The sequence below is a fragment of the Candida tropicalis genome (assembly GCF_000006335.3).
Source record: "Candida tropicalis MYA-3404 genomic scaffold supercont3.3, whole genome shotgun sequence".
NCBI classification, from domain to species: domain Eukaryota; kingdom Fungi; phylum Ascomycota; class Pichiomycetes; order Serinales; family Debaryomycetaceae; genus Candida; species Candida tropicalis.
In genome coordinates this window covers 58,909-78,909 of record NW_003020055.1, presented here as the reverse complement: position 1 = coordinate 78,909, position 20,001 = coordinate 58,909, and the positions used below count along the sequence as shown (strand labels likewise).

The following is a 20,001-nucleotide window of genomic DNA, read 5'->3' as shown; positions in this document are numbered from 1 at the left end:
AAACCTTACTACTATCACCAAGTTTGTTTCCTTTGAGGACAGACATAATATGAAGTTCATGAAGTCTTCACACTTACTATAATCCAATCCAGTCCTCTCATAAACTCAATTGATCTATAATTGTTCGAAAGACGACACTCGATAGTATAATCTAGTTAATGGTTTACAAAATCTCCATATTGACCATGTGCGTAAATGTGATACATAGGGGCCAAAGTTTTAAAATACTGGAGGATTTGAAAAAGAGCGAAGCTGGCGATGAACCTAGCAGATACGAGTATAACTGAATATCTTTATACATACATATATTATAACCAAAAGATACAACTTATTTAATCATATTTATTTCTTTGACTTTTTCAATTTTTTACCTTCCAACTTGTTCATGGTATCTACTCTATCTATAACTCTTTCCAAACTTAATCTAACATCACCTTTAGCAAAATGATCAAGGTTATAATATTTAGGAGCCAATTCAACTAACCAATCAGGTTTGACAACCGTTACTGTTCTTATATAGTTTTTAGAAGTCAAAACAAATTCATTATAAATCATCCATTCACCTTCTTTAGCAAGAACTGTAGATGGATGGATTAAAACATCTTGATTATCTTTAACAGTTAAATAACTCTTACTTCCCAGCTTCTTTTTAGCAACTTGCATGAAAAATCCAGCAACAAGAGCTTTTTTAATATTTTCCCAATATTGATTTTCAGAAATTTGATTATATTCAGAAATCAATTCCAAATCATGTTTTTGCATTATTCTTTCCAATTGACGACGAACATTCTTGGCGGAAGTTAATGAACGGTATGAAAGGAAATTATCACGACACCATTTATGTACACCAATTTCAGCAGCTTCTGGAGAAATAAAAGCTTCATAAACATTGATCAAAGTCAAATGATCACCATCAGGTTGAGCAAATGCAAGTTTGGCTTCATCAGCTCTTTTTCTAGCCAGGGCAGGACGAACAAATACATTTGGTACACTCAACATAGCAACAATTGTCAAGATTTCTTCGGAACATTTAAAAGCTGGAGATCCAATCAACATAACTGCAAGCATTGGATCAAGAGGGAATTGTGAAGCCATTCTACCTAATGCAGTTAAATCACCTTCATCAGATAAACATTGTAAATAATTCAATTCTTCTAATGCTCTCATCATAGTTTCTGGTGCTGGTGGATCCATAAAATCAAAATGAACTAAATCATCAACTCCCAATTTCTTCAATTCTAAAACTGTAGATGCAAGATTTGAACGCAAGATTTCTGGATATGATTGTTCAATCAATTCTTTTTTGAATGCTTCTTCTGTATATAATCTGAAACATTTACCTGGTCTGGTACGACCAGCTCTACCAGCTCTTTGTTGAGCAGAAGCTTTAGAAATTGGTGAGACTAAAAGTGATTCAACTCTAACTCTTGGATTGTAAACTTTTTGTTTGGAAAAACCTGGATCAACAACATATACAATACCATCAATGGTTAAAGAAGTTTCAGCAATGTTGGTAGAAACAACAACTTTTCTACCTGGTCTTCCTTTAGGATTTGGATTTGTTGGTGCTGGTTCGAAAATTTTTTGTTGTTGATGTGGTGGCAAAGAACCATATAATGGATACACTTTTAATGGACCACAATTTTGTTCTCTTACTAATTCATCACCTTCAAGGGAGATTTTCCTACATGCATCTTCAATTTCTTCTTCACCAGTAAGGAATAATAAAATATCACCTTCACCTTCAGTGGCATGGATTTGTAAAACAGTTCTAATGGCAGCATCCAAATAATCACGTTGGAATTCAGGTGTGTAATAAATTTCAACTGGATGGGTTCTACCAGGAACAGCCAATAATGGAGCATCATTGAAATAACTTTGGAATTTTTCTGCATCTAAAGTAGCAGACATAATAATGATTTTCAAATCTGGTCTTCTTACACTAACTTGTTTAATCAACCCCATTAAAATATCAGTAGCTAAAGTTCTTTCATGCGCTTCATCCAATATAATACAAGAATATCTAGTTAAATCATGATCTTCCATTGCTTCTCTTAACAACATACCATCAGTCATATATTTTAAAATAGTTTTTGGACCAGTATTATTTTCAAATCTAATACTATAACCCACTTCTTCACCCAATTCAACATCCATTTCATCAGCAACTCTGCTAGCAACAGACATGGCTGCAACTCTTCTAGGTTGGGTACATGCAACTTGTTTACCTGTCAAATGTGGCATTTCATCATATAAAACGAATTGTGGAATTTGAGTAGTTTTACCAGACCCAGTTTCCCCAACAAAGACCATAATTTGAGTTGAATGGAAAATTCTTAAAAACTCATCACGTTGAGCATGAACTGGTAAATCACGTCTAACTTTTAAAATATCAAAATATTTCTGACTGAATTGATTTCCTGTAAATGGATTATTTGGTCCATCTTCTAAAATTTCTGCTTGTTTAGCAGTAGTTTCATGACGTTTCATATTTTTAAATTCTCCAGCATCATGATGTACCAAAGGTTTTTCATCAGATGGATGTGGATGTAATCTAAGTTCTTCTTCAGCTGCTTCAGCTACTTGTTCTGCAACTGATTCATCGACTTTTTGTCTTTTAAGTGATCTTTCTTCTTCCGACATTGGTGATGATAGTCTTTTGTTGTTATTGATTGATTATCAAATAGAAAAAGAGATGGGCATCGAGAATAAAATCAATAAAAGAAAAAAAAAAAAAATTCTAGCGTGGGACAAAATGATTAAACAATCTATAGCGAGGGATTTTGAAACATACACACGACTTTCTAATATCTAACAACCACTTGTATTCGATTCATCTTTTCAAATTAGTGAACCAATCATTTAAAGCAGCAGATAAAGTTTCTCTCATAAAATCATTTTTTTCATCCATTACAATTTGTCTATTTTTGAAATGGTTACTTATTTCTTGTTGTAATTTTTTATTCTTGATTTTATTTTGAGATAAAGTAATAAAATTGAAATTATTAAACAAATCATTAAACATTTCCAATATCAAATTAAACTCATCTTTAGGAATTTCAATTGGATCTTCAATATAAGCTAAATTGGAAAACAAGTCATTATAAGTATCAGTGAAAATTGCACCTTTATTCGGAACTTTTGAATTGTTCAAGTTAAGGATGAGACAATATAAGGAAGTTACAAATAAAGTACCTGTTTGAACCAAATTAGTATATATTTGAAGAATAGATGGATTTTGTTGAATTACTTTTTTAAAAGTTTTTGAAGGAGTGATGGTTGAAAATTCTGTACTTGATGAAATTCTCTTTGGAATACCCGAGGAAGAAGAAGAAGCACCAGCAATACTAACTGATCTTAGAGCAAGATTTGAAACATTAGAAGAAGTCGATGACGACATAACTAGCAAATAATAAGGGGAAGGTTTCAACAATATACAATAATGAAAGTGGTGGTTTAAATTGTTGTATGTTGCGTATCAAATGTTGCAAAAAAAAAAATTTCATAAACAATAGTCATTGTGGATTTAACCACACACACTTTTGTAGCAAAAGTGCACGAAAAGTAGGAAGAAAAAACCATCACTTGGAGATACAGTCGCTTGCAAAAAGTTTTTAAATTTTTTTTCAAAATCAAAAAGTAGTGTACTGGATAATAAATGAGAAAACAAAATTAATAACAAAGATCGTGTATAGCACAATTCCGATAGGGACCGAGAAAATTTTTACTTCATCCGAATAATTATGTAGATTGTTCACAGAAAAATACATAATTGTAAGTACTATCGATACAGTCTAGAATGATGTATATACAAGAGGTATGTAGTTTTTACCTTGTGTATTAATGGCAGTTAATTCTTTGTAAAACGGAACGTGAAAAACAGGAGAGAAAAACTTTTTTGTTCCCCGTTTTTGTGGCGTTTTTCGATTTTAAAAAAAAATTTAAAAACTTTTTGCAAGCGACTGTATGTCTATGTGTAGTTTCCGTAAATGTGTAGATTGTAGGTTTACTCATAACCAAAGTGTAGATTTTGTGGGATGACGATTCAAGAAACCGACTCACCAAGGTAATTAAACACAAATTCAACACACATTGATCGTAAGTAACAACTAGTTCTCCTTTTGGTTGCAGAACAATACCCAAGTTGCAATAGACAAACAGTCTAGATTTGAAAGGAAAGTATCACAAGAATTCAAAGAGATGTGATAATACTCATAGTGTCCATGTCCAATCATTTAATTAACTGCATACATAACCCAAGATACATTTACTAACCTATTATTATATTCGTAAAATGTCTATTTGTCTAGATTGTTTCAAGTCTATTCAATTTGTAGTGGAAAAAAAATTTTTTTTTTTCCGATTCATTATACAGTATAGATACGGCATATGAGTAAGAAATGATTTTGAGCTAATTTTTTTTTTATTATGATTGTATTGTTCCGTGATTGGTTATACCAACTAAAAATGAAAACCGTTGACATGGAGTTTGCATTTGACATTATGTCATCTCGAAATAATGAAGTTGTTAGGTATTTATGTATGAGTAGCGGAAATGATTATTTCTTTTTCAAAGGGAATTCTACATCCCAATAAGCTACTTGTCTACGTTGTAGTATCTCTAATTTAAACAAGACCTCATGATACACATCCACACCAGGGTTCCAAAAAAAAAAAGTGTGATAACAGTGGTTCTAGACCATTTGATTAAAACAATAATGGAAGTCACATTTCTTGATCGGTTTTATTTTATTACAAACCAGTGTGGGTATTGATATATAGAACACAAAGATTATTCATACACTTGAATTGCCGTGTGTGTATACAATTAATTAATCTGCATTGGGTAAAGTAATGACACCACGGGGTTATTGGTTCTGGAGAATGCCAATGAAAAAAAAAGAATAATTTCAACCAATTACAGAACAAAATCTCAACAGAAATGGTTCATATTACGTTTTGCCTTGTATATGCGTTGTTTGCTGCAAATATGAGACAAAATCATCGCATATATGGTGCATGAAGTGTTGTATAACAAAAAAAAAAAAAAATACCAATTGCCGGAATTGCTCCCCATTGGTTTCCTAAATGGTTTCCGTTGAACATTGTATTTGTTTTGTGTTTACTTCATCTACTCATATGATGTTAATGGGCTTAATTGGAAGGTCAATTATGAAAAATGAAAATGAACTATACAAGGAATATTTGCAGTAAAAGGCTTTAACTTTTTTTTTCATGTGGTAGTTGTTGTTGTTGTTGTAGAGGAAGTCTCGGTGTTTTCACACACACGCACATAAGCTAGAACAATAAGACATGTTAATATGCATCTTCTTACATCAAAGGGGAAATAGAAGAGAGACACACACACACCGTTACACGAAGAACAATTGATAATATGTATGTAAAAGGGATAATTTATATATTTTATTCTATTATTATTTTGATTCATTGACGGTTAGGTTTTTTTTTTAAATTATTTTCCCCCTTTTTCTTTTATTCCCCTGTCGAATTCATATGATTTCTCCTTTTGTTGTAAAGTGGATACTCTTTCATAGGTGTAAAAAAAAAGATTAAGCGACGTAAAGTGACGACACTGACTCTACACATTACAACGCAATTGAACGCCATGTTCCAAGGCTTGAAGTGGTAAGAAAGTGTAATCTTTCACACATCCCACTTTTGTTTCAATATTGTTTGAGCGGTGTATGAAAGCCTGCTTTTTTTTTTGGGACAATGTACACGATGGAATTATTATTGGCTGAGGAAAAGAAAATTTTTTTTTTAGTTTAAACTATTTTATTATTCTTATAGACGATGAATAATTTAGAGATAGACGATAAGAAGAAAATGATTTCGTTTATTAACACATTGATGACGTTAAGAAATGAACTAATGACCAGTTGAAAGATCAAATCACCAGCAATAAGTCATATTATTATTATCTTGATGCTGGTTGATCTGACTTAATTTAAACATCATTAGTTGCAAGAGATGGCTGGGAGAAAGAGAAAAAAAAAACTCGAAAGTCGTGCATGAACCGTGGGTTTTTCTTGTATTATTTTATTTTCGACTTTTTAGGAAATCCTTTCGTGTGCCAAGGCTCAAATAGCATGACACAAAGACACCGAAAAAGTAAAATTCATTACAAAAATGATAAATCTTTTTTTTTTTGGCGTGTAATTATGCACAATGTACCAACTAAACTATTGCGGCATTTCTATATGCAGTATATTATTAACATTCACGTGACTTTTATCTAACATTTCCTTTGAAAATTTGTATTTTTGTGTAGCAACTATTTTTTTTTACGCCTACAAGAAATGCAACAAAATAAAATAAACATAAACAATAACACAAAAACGATCGATGAATTATTGCATGTTACACACTAAATTAAAAAAAATAGTGTTGATGGGCTATTCCTTTCTTTCATTCAATAACAAAATCAAAACAACATTCTGTTTCGTTTCATTTAAATCCTACGCCTTTTTTCCCATTTTTAAATTTTACCATTTTCAAAACAAAAGAACAGATTTTACTTTCCCTTTCTTTCCTTTTCGAAATACAAATATTAACCAATCTACTTTTCCTTTTATTTTAAAAAAAGAATCAACACTCCCACATTCCTTTTAAAACCCTCTCAATTCATATTCTTTAGGTCTAACCCATTAGTCATTCTTTATAATTATTCTTTTACTACTCGTATAAGAAACCACAACAAATAATAACAACCACAAGAAGAAGAAGAAGAAAACAAAGGAATTTCAAATATGCAATTCAAAACTACTGCCTTATTGGCCATATTATCTACACTTAGTTCAATTCATGCCTCATGTTCATATGATGATGGAAACTATTACTGTTCAGAAACTAAAAAAGTTATCTATAAAGGTATTGGTTTCAAAGGTACCTATCAAGATGTTACCAATATGGATGAAACTTCAGGTACTTGTACTCAAGAATCATATTCTTTCAGTGGTAATTTATCACCATTAGATGAAGAATTATCTGTTCATTTCAGAGGTCCAATTAGATTATTACAATTTGGTGTTTACTACCCATCTTCAAGTAGTGATAAAAAGAAGAGAGAAGTTCAAGAAGATTGTAGTCCTAGACATGCTCATCATCAACATAAAAAGAGAGCTACTGAAGTTGTTCAAGTTACTCAAACTGTTTTTGTTGATTCTAATGGTAACCTTGTTACTTCAGAAGCCACTGAAACTCAAACTCCTACTACTGAAGCTCAAATTGAAGAACAAGAAGCTGATACTAAAGCCAACACTGATACTGATACTGATACTGACACTGATACTGAAGTTGGACAAATTTCTGCTCTTGAAGGTGAAGGTAAAGCTTATAGAACTGATATTTCTACTAGTGCTGCCCCAACTACTACTTCATCCAAAGCTTCTGATTCTTCAGAAACCGCTTCTGTTGATGGTGCTTGGACTAGAGATTCTTACTATACTCCAGGTAGTACCGACAACTGTGTTTTCTTGAACTACCATGGTGGTTCCGGTTCTGGTGTTTGGTCTGCTACTTTTGGTAACTCTTTATCTTATGCTAATTCTGATAACTCTGGTGGTTCTTCTTCCCCAGTTGCATTGGATGATGTTACTATTAAATCCAACAAAGAATTTGTTATCATGTCTGGTACTAAATGTTCTGATGAAACCGGTTGTGGTTACTACAGAGAAGGTTCTGTTGCTCATCATGGTTTCGGAGGTTCTGAAAAGATTTTCGTTTTTGAATTTGAAATGCCAACTGATTCTGGAAGTGGTTATAATCAAGATATGCCAGCTGTTTGGTTATTAAATGCTAAAATCCCAAGAACTTTACAATATGGTGATGCTTCATGTTCATGTTGGAAGACTGGTTGTGGTGAATTAGATTTGTTTGAAATCTTAAGTGCCGGTTCTAGTAAATTGATTTCTCACTTACACGATGGTCAAGGTGTTGGTTCTAACACTAACTCTGGTGGTGGTGGTTCTCAAGATTATTTTGCCAGACCAACTTCTGGTTCTTTCAAAGGGGTTGTTATTTTCACTAGTGATGAAATTCATATCTTACAAGTTGATGATGACACTGATTTCAGCTCTTCTTTGGATGCCGATACCGTTAACGGATGGTTGAGTGAATCTGGTTCCTCTGCTTCCATCGGTTATTAGAGTAATTGATATTCATTTATACAGTATATTATACCCACCCCCTCCCTTCATTCCTCAACATTTTTGCTACGAAGTATAAGGCAAACCAAAAAGTAAATATTGATTTTATTAATCTAAACCCAATTTTTATTCTTATTCTTTTTATTTTTTATTTTTTATTCAATTTGTTTTATTAATACATAGATGTCTATTTTTTTTTTACTTCTCATTGCTTTAACATTGTAAAGATAACTTGATTATTGGCGATCGTTTCATACTATCCTTTGCATGGGTGATGGCTTTACGATTGGTAACCTGTGTCTTACTGTTTGCAAGTCGATACTTTTGGTTCCATGTAGTGTCACGATAAGGAGATAAACCATTCCTGACCGACAAAACAAAGAAAAAAAAAATTCTGGCGCCTTTAATTGTCTGACGTCTTGTATATTTGATAACCAGAACAATAAATCCTAGTATGAGAAAATGGATGCTGTTGGTATAGATATTGGAACAGGATCGATACGAATGTATCATGATAACAACGTATTATATATTCCTATAACTACTATTTATGGTAAGAAATTTATTACTCAATCATCATTTGAAATTTATAATAATTTATTAGAATTATTAGATATTTATGATTTTAATTTTGAAAGTATTGCTATATGTGCAACATGTTCCCAAGTTGTATTAGAAAAGATAGATATAGATGGGGTTATTTATTTAACACCTTATAATTTAAATAAAGATATTGAAAGTGATGTTTTATTATGGATGGATAATTCACCAATTGAACAATGTAAAGAATTGAATAATATTGTCAATGATGAAATTTTAAAACAAATCGGTGGGAAATTTGTACCTGAATTAGGATTACCAAAATTGAAATTATTAAATGATTGTATTTCTTCTAATTTGGTAGTATTTGAATTGTATGATTTTATGAGTTATTTATTAAAATATTCATATCAAGAAATTAATGGTAAGAAAATTATACCTTATATAAAACCAGATAATTTTAAAATTGGATATGCTTTAGATGGATCAGTTAAAGGATGGAGTGATGAATTTTTAAAGAAACTTGATATTGACATTGAGATTGGAAGAAGTGAAATCAAAGGTGATAAATTATTACCTATTGGTTATCCAGTTGGTAAAATGCATAATAGAAATATTGTAATTGCTCATGGATGTATTGATTGCTATGGAGGATGGTTTAATAATGTACAAGTATCATCATCATCATCATCATCATCATCATCATCATCATCATCATCATCATCATCATCATCATCATCATCATCATCATCATCATCATCATCATCATCATCATCATCATCATCATCATCATCATCATCATCATCATCATCATCATCATCATCATCATCATTAAACTCAGTGACCATGGTTGCTGGAACATCTACTTGTTTTATTTATAATTCATCAATCAAAAACTATATACAAAATACTTGGGGTCCTTATGAACTTGGGAAACAAGGTGAATTTGTTTATGAATTTGGTCAACCAGCAACAGGAAAACTATATGAAGTTATTCTTGGGAAAGATTTTAATTTTGATCAAGCTGAAGTACAAGTTGAAAAGTTGGAAAAAGAACATAATAAATCAATACATGAATTGATCAAAGGGTATTTTTATTATGGTGATATTTTTGGGAATAGATCACCTTTACAAGATCCTGAAATGTCAGAAATGATCATCGACAATAATAATCTGATATTACCCAGGATACTTCATAATGATGACGATGAAGATACATCCAAATTAATTAAATATATTCTTATTATGGAATTTCTAGTTTTCCAAACGAAATCCCTTTTGGAACCGTTGATTGTTGATAAATTGGTTATTGTTGGATCACAAGCTAAGAATAAGAGATTTTTACGATTATTAAACTTGATCACGGGAATTGATGTGGAAATTGGAGATAATGACGATTATGAAGTCGGAAGTGAAGAAGTTGCGAGAGGAGCGTTTTTACTTGCCAGATTGGGTAAATTAATATCAACAAATCATGACTATACAACTGCATACAATGAAGTGATTAAAGATAACAAATCAAAGAAGATGGAGCTTAATACCCAACATAAACAAGTAACAAAAGAGATATTAACAAAGAAATATGAGATATTTAAAGATATGATTAATGTTCAACGTAAATATAGAAACCTAATGAATAATGTGGGGGGGGGGGTGTAAATACAGTGCCGTATGTCACAAATGTACAATAGAGTAACGTTGAGAACAACAAATGATACTTTTATATATAGGTGGAGTATTGGAGGGGCGAGGCATTCAAGTCATCTGATTTTTGGTAACCTGACTTCATACTCTATAATCTATTCTTGACTTTATTAGTTTTTAGATTTAACATACTGTAGTATCTGCAAGATTAGCGCGATTTTCTTTCTTTTTGCTTCATTGTGGAAGACGTTGGGTCCGGTAAAGGAGGTACGACAAAAGTCAAAGCCAAATATAAAAATAAAAATAAAAATAAAAACAACAAACTCAATGCTTTGTTTGATTAAACTCCTTTGTAAATCACTGGTCCCGATAGTCAATAACTACTGCAATACGAAAGAAGAAGGGAATTCTTCGCTCCGTTGAAGTGATTTTCCTTTAAATTTAAGATTGGATTTTTTTTTATTGTATCTTCCCCACCTTTGTCTCAGATACAATAAGGCTAGTATTTAGTATTTATTATTTAGTATTTAGTATTTCTTTTTTTTATGAGATTGTTTATTAACACCGCCATTGTACCGTTTCGGAAATTTATCACCGCAACCCACTTATACCACGACCATGACCATAACCACGACGACCGTTCCCACGGCGTACAAGTGGGCTTCCATCGATCGATATGCTTCATCTGAGTCAATAATTTTTCTTTTTTTCTCCTTCCCATGAGGAGGATGAAACATTCTTCCTATATACCAATCTTTAAATTAAAATCCCGCTATTTCACTCTTGTTCTTACTATTACTCTTACTCTTCCTATTTGAATGTATGTACTGTGTATCATCTCCACTCTCATGTTATAACCTCCCGGCCGGAATTTTTTTTTTCACGCCGTTCTATAATAAATGCCATAGTAGTTTACCATATTACGTAATACTGGTTCAATTTAGTGGAATATTTATTATAACTAGGAATTGTACGTGGATAGGATAGGCTATTGTCATAAATCCGTTTATTGATTGAATAAACTGCGAGTGCACGTAAAAACATCTCATACATTCACTAAGAATATACTACTATAACAAGAACAACAACAACAAGAAGAACAAGAACAAGAAGAATGATAAATAATAACATGAGATGGTGCAAAAACACAAGTGGAACAATGAGGAAAAGAATAAAGTTTAGAAGTTATTTTTAAGATCGAACCAATCAGGATTGGTAAATCTACTGCAAAAATGAATAGGCTCATTCTTTTGATGGGAACGCACCCCCTCCTTCCTTCCTTTCCCTCTCGATCCCTCGCAAAGGGGGTTTGATGAGCGATAAATAATAAATTATAAATGAGTAAAAGTGGTGGAGGTTAAAAACAGATGTGAAGGATGGAGTATTATAACTGGGCGGGAATTTAGTGAATAGGTATAATTGATGGATATATCCACGTTGGGTGAGATGATAGATTAAAAAGCATAGTAATGTATAAAACCCAATAGAGACAATAATACTAGTATAAAGTAAAATAGGCTTAAATTGAAGTGCCTTAAAGGAATAGATATAGAATGAAAGATACCCGTGCCACAAACTGGGGGAGGGGGAAGAGACAGAGAGAGAATACTTGGAACTAGACGGAACAAACAAACAAAGAAAAAAAAAAGTAGTCACACAGAAAAAAGAAAAGACAGTGTGAGGGAAATTTACAGTGAGGGAAATTTGTCCTCTCTTATTGAGTGTACATTAAAAAAAAAAAAAACAGAACAAACTAAAATTAGATAAATACTCAACTAAAAGGTCTGTTGTATTTCCATTAACAAAAAAAATTAAAAAGAGAAATCAAAAATTTTCTATTTACTTACTAATAGAATTAAAACTTCAACAGTTGTATATTTATTCTTTTTCAAAGCTTTAATTCATACTACCATTTAGTGAAACTCATTATTCCAATAGATTATTCTATTTTCACTTGGTATTACATGAATAGTTTTGTGGGGTAGGATAGAAGCAAACAAGAGGTAGTAGAAGGAGTTCAAGCTTAAATTTGCACATCATTACATATTCATAATTTGGGAATCATCCTAATTTTAATTACCTTCTTTTGCAGTACATTAACTATCAAAGAATTTAATAGTCATCCGAATTGGTAGATAAAGATTCCTTGTGTTTTTTTTTTCAATTTTCAATTTTTTAATTTTTAATTTTTTCTTTATTGATCTTCTTGTTTGGCTATCGTTTCCATATATGAATTATCACTTTCTTTAACAACGATGAATACAAACCCCGACAATAATTATGTTCCGCTATTGAAAGATGAATCAGTATCTACTATTAATACAACGACTAGCACTGCTACAGGCACATCTGTAACAACTCCTGGACCACCATTATCTAATAATAATGATGCTATACCTCCATCAAGTCTACCGGCAGTTGACTCAGTGTTGACAAATTTTTTCAGCGGTGCCAATACGAAACAATCATCAATCACAAAATTAACCAATCGTCACACCACATCAAAGAAACCTAGGAAAAAAAGAGAGACCAATATCAGAGCATGCGATGCATGTGCCATTAAGAAAGTCAAATGTGACGTAACTAGACCTTGCAATCATTGTCGTACAAATAATATCCCTTGTACTCAAAATAGAGAACGTAAAAAATCAGGTCCGAAAACATTGACTAAAAGAACTTTGGAATCAATTAATAATTTAAGTGATGTTATTGAAAAAAATACCAATGGTGGAATACGTCCCGGTGTAGGAAAACGTCCCCTGTCAAGAAGTTTTTCAAGAAGTCCTTCAAATGAATTAATGGATGAAGATATTAAGCACATCACCACTGAACAACATCAACATGGAGACGAATTGAAATCAAATACTCATTCCATATCTCCCGTCATGTCAAATGGATCTTCAGCAACACCAAATCCTATGCCAAAACAAGAATCTCAATTTGAATCCATGCAACAACATCCTCAACTGGCAATAGCAGAATTGAAGTCACAGTATCCATCTAATAGTGCTGTTGGAAGTACCCTTGGTTCTACGGTTAATTTAGCAGCTACCACTATAGAGGATTATATTGTTACACCTTTCCATCTTATTGAGAATTTAAACTTAATTGGAGAAGAACCGTCTATTTATGAATTGATCAAACCGTTGAGTTCTCCTACTGTTATTGAACATTATGGTGTATTGGTTGATTTTTTAAAGTCAAATTATCCTGATAGACAAGATCTCGAAACAGGTTATAATCCAAGACATGATGAATTAAATTTTGTTGAGCATCACGATGATTCATTGTTTTTGTCCAAATTATTGGTGATTTTAACTTTAAATCAAATTGTGGCTGAATTACTAATTAAATTAAAGAAACAAAAATTCAAAGCCTTTAAAAAATATCCTAAAAAATATCTTATGTTTAGACCTTTCAAACATTTTAAGAATTTGTGTCATTTCAAGGTATTGGAAATATTCACTTTGGTTGAAAAGAATTTCATTGTTCCCCCAACCATTCCACAAAATAGAATTAATAATAGTAACAATGGTCAAGGTTTGAATGTGAGTGGTAGTGGTGGTATTCCCAACAACAACAACAACAACAATAATAATAATAATAATAATAACAACAATATGAATTCGCCAGGAAACCTTCAATTGTTCCTGCATTTGAATCAATATGAAATTTATTACAATTTATCATTAACTTGTATTCAATTGTGCAATTATTATCATATTCTAAATCTTACCAATACATTAAATTCAACTAATCTGAGTTCAAACAATTATGGAAATGAAGCACAGGAACATCAAAAGATTTTATTTCTTCATCGGGCAATAACATATTTTCAATTGATTAATCTTCGAAATAATGATCAAGTTGCACCAGTTGAAGAACTTTATGCATTGTTGTATTCCTTTGAACGATATTATATTGTTTTATCGAGTCACAATTATAATTTAAATGTGACACGTAATAATGCTATTATTTTACAATTATTGTCATCAAATTTTCAAGGTAAAGGGTACATTTATGAGTTGATGCAAGTATTAACTAATCAAGGGTTAATCAATGATTTATGTTATCGATCAAATTTTAATATCACTTTGGAGTATTCCAAACCTGTTCCAGGTTTTTATGAGAGTAAACAATTGATTAAAAATTTAACTCCAAATGAACCTATTTATCAAATTATTGAAAATATCATACTATTTAAGATTTTACTTGTTAAACCATTATCATTTAATGAATGTAAACAAGAAATTGTTTCAATAATCAACAATTTGAATTGTTTATTGGAGAGCAATAATAATGATATATTTAAAGTCAAATTATCAAATTATCAAATTTTGCAACCAATGTTGCATTGTTTAAAAATATTTTTGGAAATTAAAACCATTGAAGTTAAATCAGGATACAACAATTCAAATAATACAGGATTAAGTGATCAAATGATTTTAGTTAAATTTAGTGATAATTTGATTTTACATTTCCCATTTTTTAATAATATTAATAAATTAATTAGAGCTCATAAAATATTGAATAATTGGTTTTTAAATTTGAGTGAAATTAGAAAAGATGATGAGCAACAACAACAGCAACATCATAATTCACAAATGGAGAATAAACCTAAACCAGAACAGCCACAACCAAAAACTCCAGCTCAATTACCTACATTACCTGAAGTATCTCAATTACAAACAGTGTCTCAATTTTCGGTTCCATCAATACTGTCCCACGTTCCATTACCAATTTCTCAACAGCAACCACCACCAGCAGCACCACCACCGCAACAACAATTATCACATCTTCATCATCATTCACTACAACAACAACAACACATAATTCACAATTTTCTTCACCTCAAGTTACACATCAAACACCACAACAGCATATGGATGGAACACAATTGCTTTCATATGATATTCTACCATTAACCCCTAGTTTCCATCAAACGAATCTGCAATTAAGAATAGCAAGTCAGATAGATTTACAAGGACTTTTAGATTTTGATTCAATGATGCAGAATAATAATTTAAGTTCAAGTAATACTACATCAACAGTATTAGGAGGAGGTGGAGGAACTGGTACAACAGGTAATAGTAGTGTTAATATGGGAAATAATACAGGTACTAGTATAAGTCCACCAATACCTGTTGTACATCAAGGACATCAAGCAGATGATGAAGAAGATGAAGAAGAAGATAATACTGGATTTATGTCAATTATACCAAAGAATCAACATGGTCATAAGTTTTTAAATGGATTTGATATTCAAAATGCCACTCATCCTAATACAGGTGGTGCAAATGCAAATGCAAATGCAACTGGAGGTGGTACTGGTGGTAATAATTCAGGAAAATCGTCTGAAAGTTTCTCAAATTTCTTTAATTGGTGAAAGATGGTTAGAAAATGATGGTTGTCAAATACCGGGTTGTCAAACACAGAGGGTAAGAGAGAGAAATCATAGTAAATATTCCTATTCTATTTTATTGTATAATTTATAAATTAATGTAAGTTTTCATTTACGACTAATACTAAAATTTTTGGGGAGTTATTTTCATTTATGTAACTAGTACAATGACCACTACAGTAGTTAATACCATTGGTGTATAAACCACATTGGTGTAACCACATTGGTTTCTCAATTAGGGTTGGTTGTAAAATAGAAAAAAAAAAAAAAAAAGAATAAAATTTTAGTCAGGGCGTGTTCCCAGGAACAAAAACAACAAAAAAAAATTCTCAAATTTTCCTTTGTTTTATTTTGTAACCGATAAGGAAGTGACGTGATTGATTAAATCTATGGAAATATAGAGAGAGTGAAAGAGAGAGAGAGTATGACAGGAGAGCTGGGTTTTCAAGTCACATGATGATGATGATGATGATGATGATGATGATGATGATGATGATGATGATGATGAAGGTGTCAATTATATATATTTATTGTTTAATTGATGTTTGTTTGAATTAATATAAAGAAAAAGTTCAATAATTCCGACAGACAACAAGGATATCCCATCCATTTGCAGCACTTAGACAAACAAACAAACAAACGAAAAAATTTTTCTCTCCATTTAGACAACCAGAAAGAATTTTATTAAACAGTGAGAGTGAGAAAGACTGAGAGAGAAAAAAAATTTGCCAGCCAAACAAAAAATTAGATTAAATTGAAATTCAAGGGAAGGGGAGAACACAGACAAACAGAGAGACAGAGAGAGAGAGCAACGAACGAGCCAACGAACGAAATCAACAAAAAGAAAAACCTTGAGCCAACGAACAAAAAAAAAAAAAATTCAATTTCAATTTCAAATTCAATTTCAAATTCAAGTTAAACAATACTTATAAGAGAAACCAACAATAATTACAACTAATTACATTATCAAATCAACTAATCAGATTAATTAATTCATTAGTTTTTTTTTATTTTTTTGTTCTTATTTGTTCCCTTTAATTTTCATTTTTGTTGATTCATCTTTTTTATTTTTATATATTTGTATTTTATCAATTATTATTTGCATTTATTCTTACTACTACTCATCCTCCTATTCATAAATTCTTAAGATAAACTAGTTAAATAATTTTAATCATGGATTTAGATACTGATGTCCCAATGGAAGACGTTGAAGAACAACAACAAGATAGTTCACTTTCTAAAAAATCATTAACATCTATTGAAGGCACTGGTGCCACTAAAACAGGAGCTACTACCAATACTACTAATACAGCCACCAACACCAATACACAACAAAGATCAGAACTAGACTCATCTTCAATTAATCAATTAGATGTTTGGATTGAAAAATTATCTAAATGTGAACCACTTTCTGAAGCTGATGTTAAAAAATTATGTGATATGGCTATAGATGTATTACAATTTGAAGAAAATGTTCAACCAGTACATGTACCTGTAACTATATGTGGTGATGTTCATGGTCAATTTCATGATTTAATGGAATTGTTTAAAATTGGAGGTCCTTGTCCTGATACAAATTATTTATTCATGGGGGATTATGTTGATCGTGGTTATTATTCTGTTGAAACTGTTTCTTATTTAGTATGTATGAAGGTTAGATTCCCAAATAGAATTACTATTTTAAGAGGTAATCATGAATCAAGACAAATTACTCAAGTTTATGGGTTTTATGATGAATGTTTAAGAAAATATGGTTCTGCTACTGTATGGAAATTATTTACTGATTTATTTGATTATTTCCCAATAACAGCATTAGTTGATAATAAAGTATTTTGTTTGCATGGTGGTTTATCTCCAATGATTGAAACTATCGATCAAGTTAGAGAATTAAATAGAATTCAAGAAGTTCCTCATGAAGGTCCAATGTGTGACTTGTTGTGGTCTGATCCTGATGATAGAGGTGGTTGGGGTATTTCTCCAAGAGGAGCTGGTTTTACTTTTGGTCAAGACATTTCTGAACAATTTAATCATACTAATGATTTAAGTCTTATTGCAAGAGCTCATCAATTGGTTATGGAAGGGTTTAGTTGGTCTCATCAAGAAAATGTTGTTACCATTTTCTCAGCTCCAAATTATTGTTATAGATGTGGTAATCAAGCTGCTATTATGGAAGTTGATGAACAACACAATAGACAATTTTTACAATATGACCCAAGTGTTAGACCTGGTGAACCAACTGTTACAAGAAAAACTCCCGACTACTTCTTATGATCAATGTTTTTTTTTTTTTATATTCTTAATTCTTTCTTCTTTTTATTATTATTATTATTATTATTTACTATCAACATCAATTATTTCTGCTATTAATGAATTATTACAGTGGTCAATTTATTACAAAGATCCATTAAATAAATATAAAAATAAAAAAAAAAAAAGGAAAGGAAATTTCATGTCCACGTCTCATGCTTTCCCATACACATACATCCTCACACTTTTCACACACAGATAATATATATTATTTACTAAATATATTGATGCCTTTATTTGTTTAAATGTTTATTAAATTGAATTCATCGTTCTTTTTTTAATTAGAATTCAGGGTATTTCAGCTTCTTGTTGTTGTTCGTATTTTATTTTTATGTTTAAAATGTATATGACTTTATTGTAACTGGTATGTCACCTCTATTCAATACTTGCGACATATGTCTCTCGTGCGACATTCTCAGGTTTTAATTTTTCCAGCCAACCAGAAACAGTAAAATTTCAATTAGCCAAACGACTCCTCAAACCGAAAAAAAAATTGGAAAGAAAAGCAAAAAAAAAAAATATACAGTAACGAAACAGCTTTCAGCCAACCAACTAATCGACACACCAACACCCTCCATTCTTTATCCTTAATAACTATTCACAATTTCTTATCTCCACAATGTTAAGAACATCTACCAAACAAATAAGTAGATCCGTAGGGATTAAACCATCTATTTCAACTGTGAGATCAATTTATACATCAGTTTTAGATTCTGATATTAATATCACTAAGAATGGTAAAGTTAATCTTGCAGTAGGTGCTGGAGGACGTTCTTCAAGAACTGGTTATACTGCCACTGTTTTTGGAGCATCTGGATTTTTAGGACGTTATTTAACTTCTAAATTAGCAAGACATGGTACTACTACAATTGTTCCATTTAGAGATGATATGAAGAAGAGATTTTTAAAAGTTACTGGTGATTTAGGAGTTGTTAATTTTGTTGAAATTGATGCTCGTAATTTACAAAGTATTGAAGATTCAGTAGCTAATTCTGATATTGTTATTAATTGTATTGGTGCTGATTATAATACTAAGAATTTTTCAATGGCTGATGTAAATATTGCATTAGCTGAAAGAATTGCTTTAGCTACTAAAAAAGCTAATGTTCCTCGTTATATTCATGTTTCTTCATATAATGCTGATCCAAAATCTGAATCTGTTTTTTATGCTACTAAAGGTATTGGTGAACAAGTTGTTAGAGATATTATTCCTGAAACTACTCTTGTTAGACCAGCTCCAATGTATGGTAGAGAAGATCAATTATTAAATTATTTAGGTCCAAAAATTAAAATGTGGACTCCAAATAAAAATGCTAAAGAAATTTGGCCAGTTTATGTATTAGATGTTGCTAGAGGTCTTGAAAAAATTGCATTTGATGATTCAACTGCTGGTCAAACTTTTGAATTATATGGTCCAGAAAAAGTTTCATTCCATGAAATTAGAAATATGATTAATGGTATCACTGAAAAATACGCTCAAGTTGGTCCATTTTCTTATAGATTTGCTGATTATGAAATTCCATTACCATTAGCTAAAGCAATTGCTCAAGTACAACAATTGGTTTGGTGGAAATTGACTAATCCTGATCAAGTTCAAAGACATCTTATAAATCAACATATTGATCCAAATGCTAAAACTTTCCATGATTTAGGTATTGATGATTTAACTAGATTACCTGACGTTATATTTAGTTTTGTTAAACAATGGCGACACCCATTGATTGCCCAAAAGGGTGCTCCAGGTAAGAAAGAATTGGAAAAATTAAGACAAGTTCAACATTTCACTCCATAGATAATGATCAAACAACATCATTGTGATACTTAAAAAAAAAATCTTTTATTTATAGGTATATATATAGAAAGATATATATATATATATACTACATAATAGTACACCCATTTAAGAAGGAATATCTAACCAACTGTAATAATGTTTTTAGT

General features: G+C 31.2%; 7 protein-coding genes across 7 annotated transcripts; 5 read left to right on the top strand and 2 right to left on the bottom strand. All coding sequences in view use genetic code 12, as the record gives it.

Annotated features, from left to right (window-relative positions):
• Positions 1-342: 342 nt before the first annotated feature.
• On the bottom strand, positions 343-2,643 carry CTRG_02156 (DEAH-box ATP-dependent RNA helicase; the record flags this gene model as incomplete). The annotated part of the gene is made up of 1 exon (XM_002547813.1): positions 343-2,643. One exon carries the CDS (start codon positions 2,641-2,643, stop codon positions 343-345), a length of 2,301 nt encoding a protein of 766 aa, XP_002547859.1.
• Positions 2,644-2,833: 190 nt separating this feature from the next.
• CTRG_02155 (uncharacterized protein) lies at positions 2,834-3,400 on the bottom strand (the record flags this gene model as incomplete). The annotated part of the gene is made up of 1 exon (XM_002547812.1): positions 2,834-3,400. One exon carries the CDS (start codon positions 3,398-3,400, stop codon positions 2,834-2,836), a length of 567 nt encoding a protein of 188 aa, XP_002547858.1.
• A 3,370-nt stretch (positions 3,401-6,770) lies between these two features.
• Positions 6,771-8,168, top strand: TOS1 (Tos1p; the record flags this gene model as incomplete). Its single annotated transcript, XM_002547811.1, has 1 exon — positions 6,771-8,168. The coding sequence occupies one exon, from the start codon at positions 6,771-6,773 to the stop codon at positions 8,166-8,168; it is 1,398 nt and encodes a 465-aa protein (XP_002547857.1).
• A 462-nt stretch (positions 8,169-8,630) lies between these two features.
• On the top strand, positions 8,631-10,367 carry CTRG_02153 (uncharacterized protein; the record flags this gene model as incomplete). The annotated part of the gene is made up of 1 exon (XM_002547810.1): positions 8,631-10,367. One exon carries the CDS (start codon positions 8,631-8,633, stop codon positions 10,365-10,367), a length of 1,737 nt encoding a protein of 578 aa, XP_002547856.1.
• Positions 10,368-12,607: 2,240 nt separating this feature from the next.
• Positions 12,608-15,277, top strand: CTRG_02152 (uncharacterized protein; the record flags this gene model as incomplete). Its single annotated transcript, XM_002547809.1, has 1 exon — positions 12,608-15,277. The coding sequence occupies one exon, from the start codon at positions 12,608-12,610 to the stop codon at positions 15,275-15,277; it is 2,670 nt and encodes an 889-aa protein (XP_002547855.1).
• Positions 15,278-16,926: 1,649 nt separating this feature from the next.
• On the top strand, positions 16,927-18,024 carry PPH21 (phosphoprotein phosphatase 2A catalytic subunit; the record flags this gene model as incomplete). Its single annotated transcript, XM_002547808.1, has 1 exon — positions 16,927-18,024. One exon carries the CDS (start codon positions 16,927-16,929, stop codon positions 18,022-18,024), a length of 1,098 nt encoding a protein of 365 aa, XP_002547854.1.
• A 655-nt stretch (positions 18,025-18,679) lies between these two features.
• Positions 18,680-19,852, top strand: CTRG_02150 (uncharacterized protein; the record flags this gene model as incomplete). The annotated part of the gene is made up of 1 exon (XM_002547807.1): positions 18,680-19,852. The coding sequence occupies one exon, from the start codon at positions 18,680-18,682 to the stop codon at positions 19,850-19,852; it is 1,173 nt and encodes a 390-aa protein (XP_002547853.1).
• Positions 19,853-20,001: the final 149 nt, after the last annotated feature.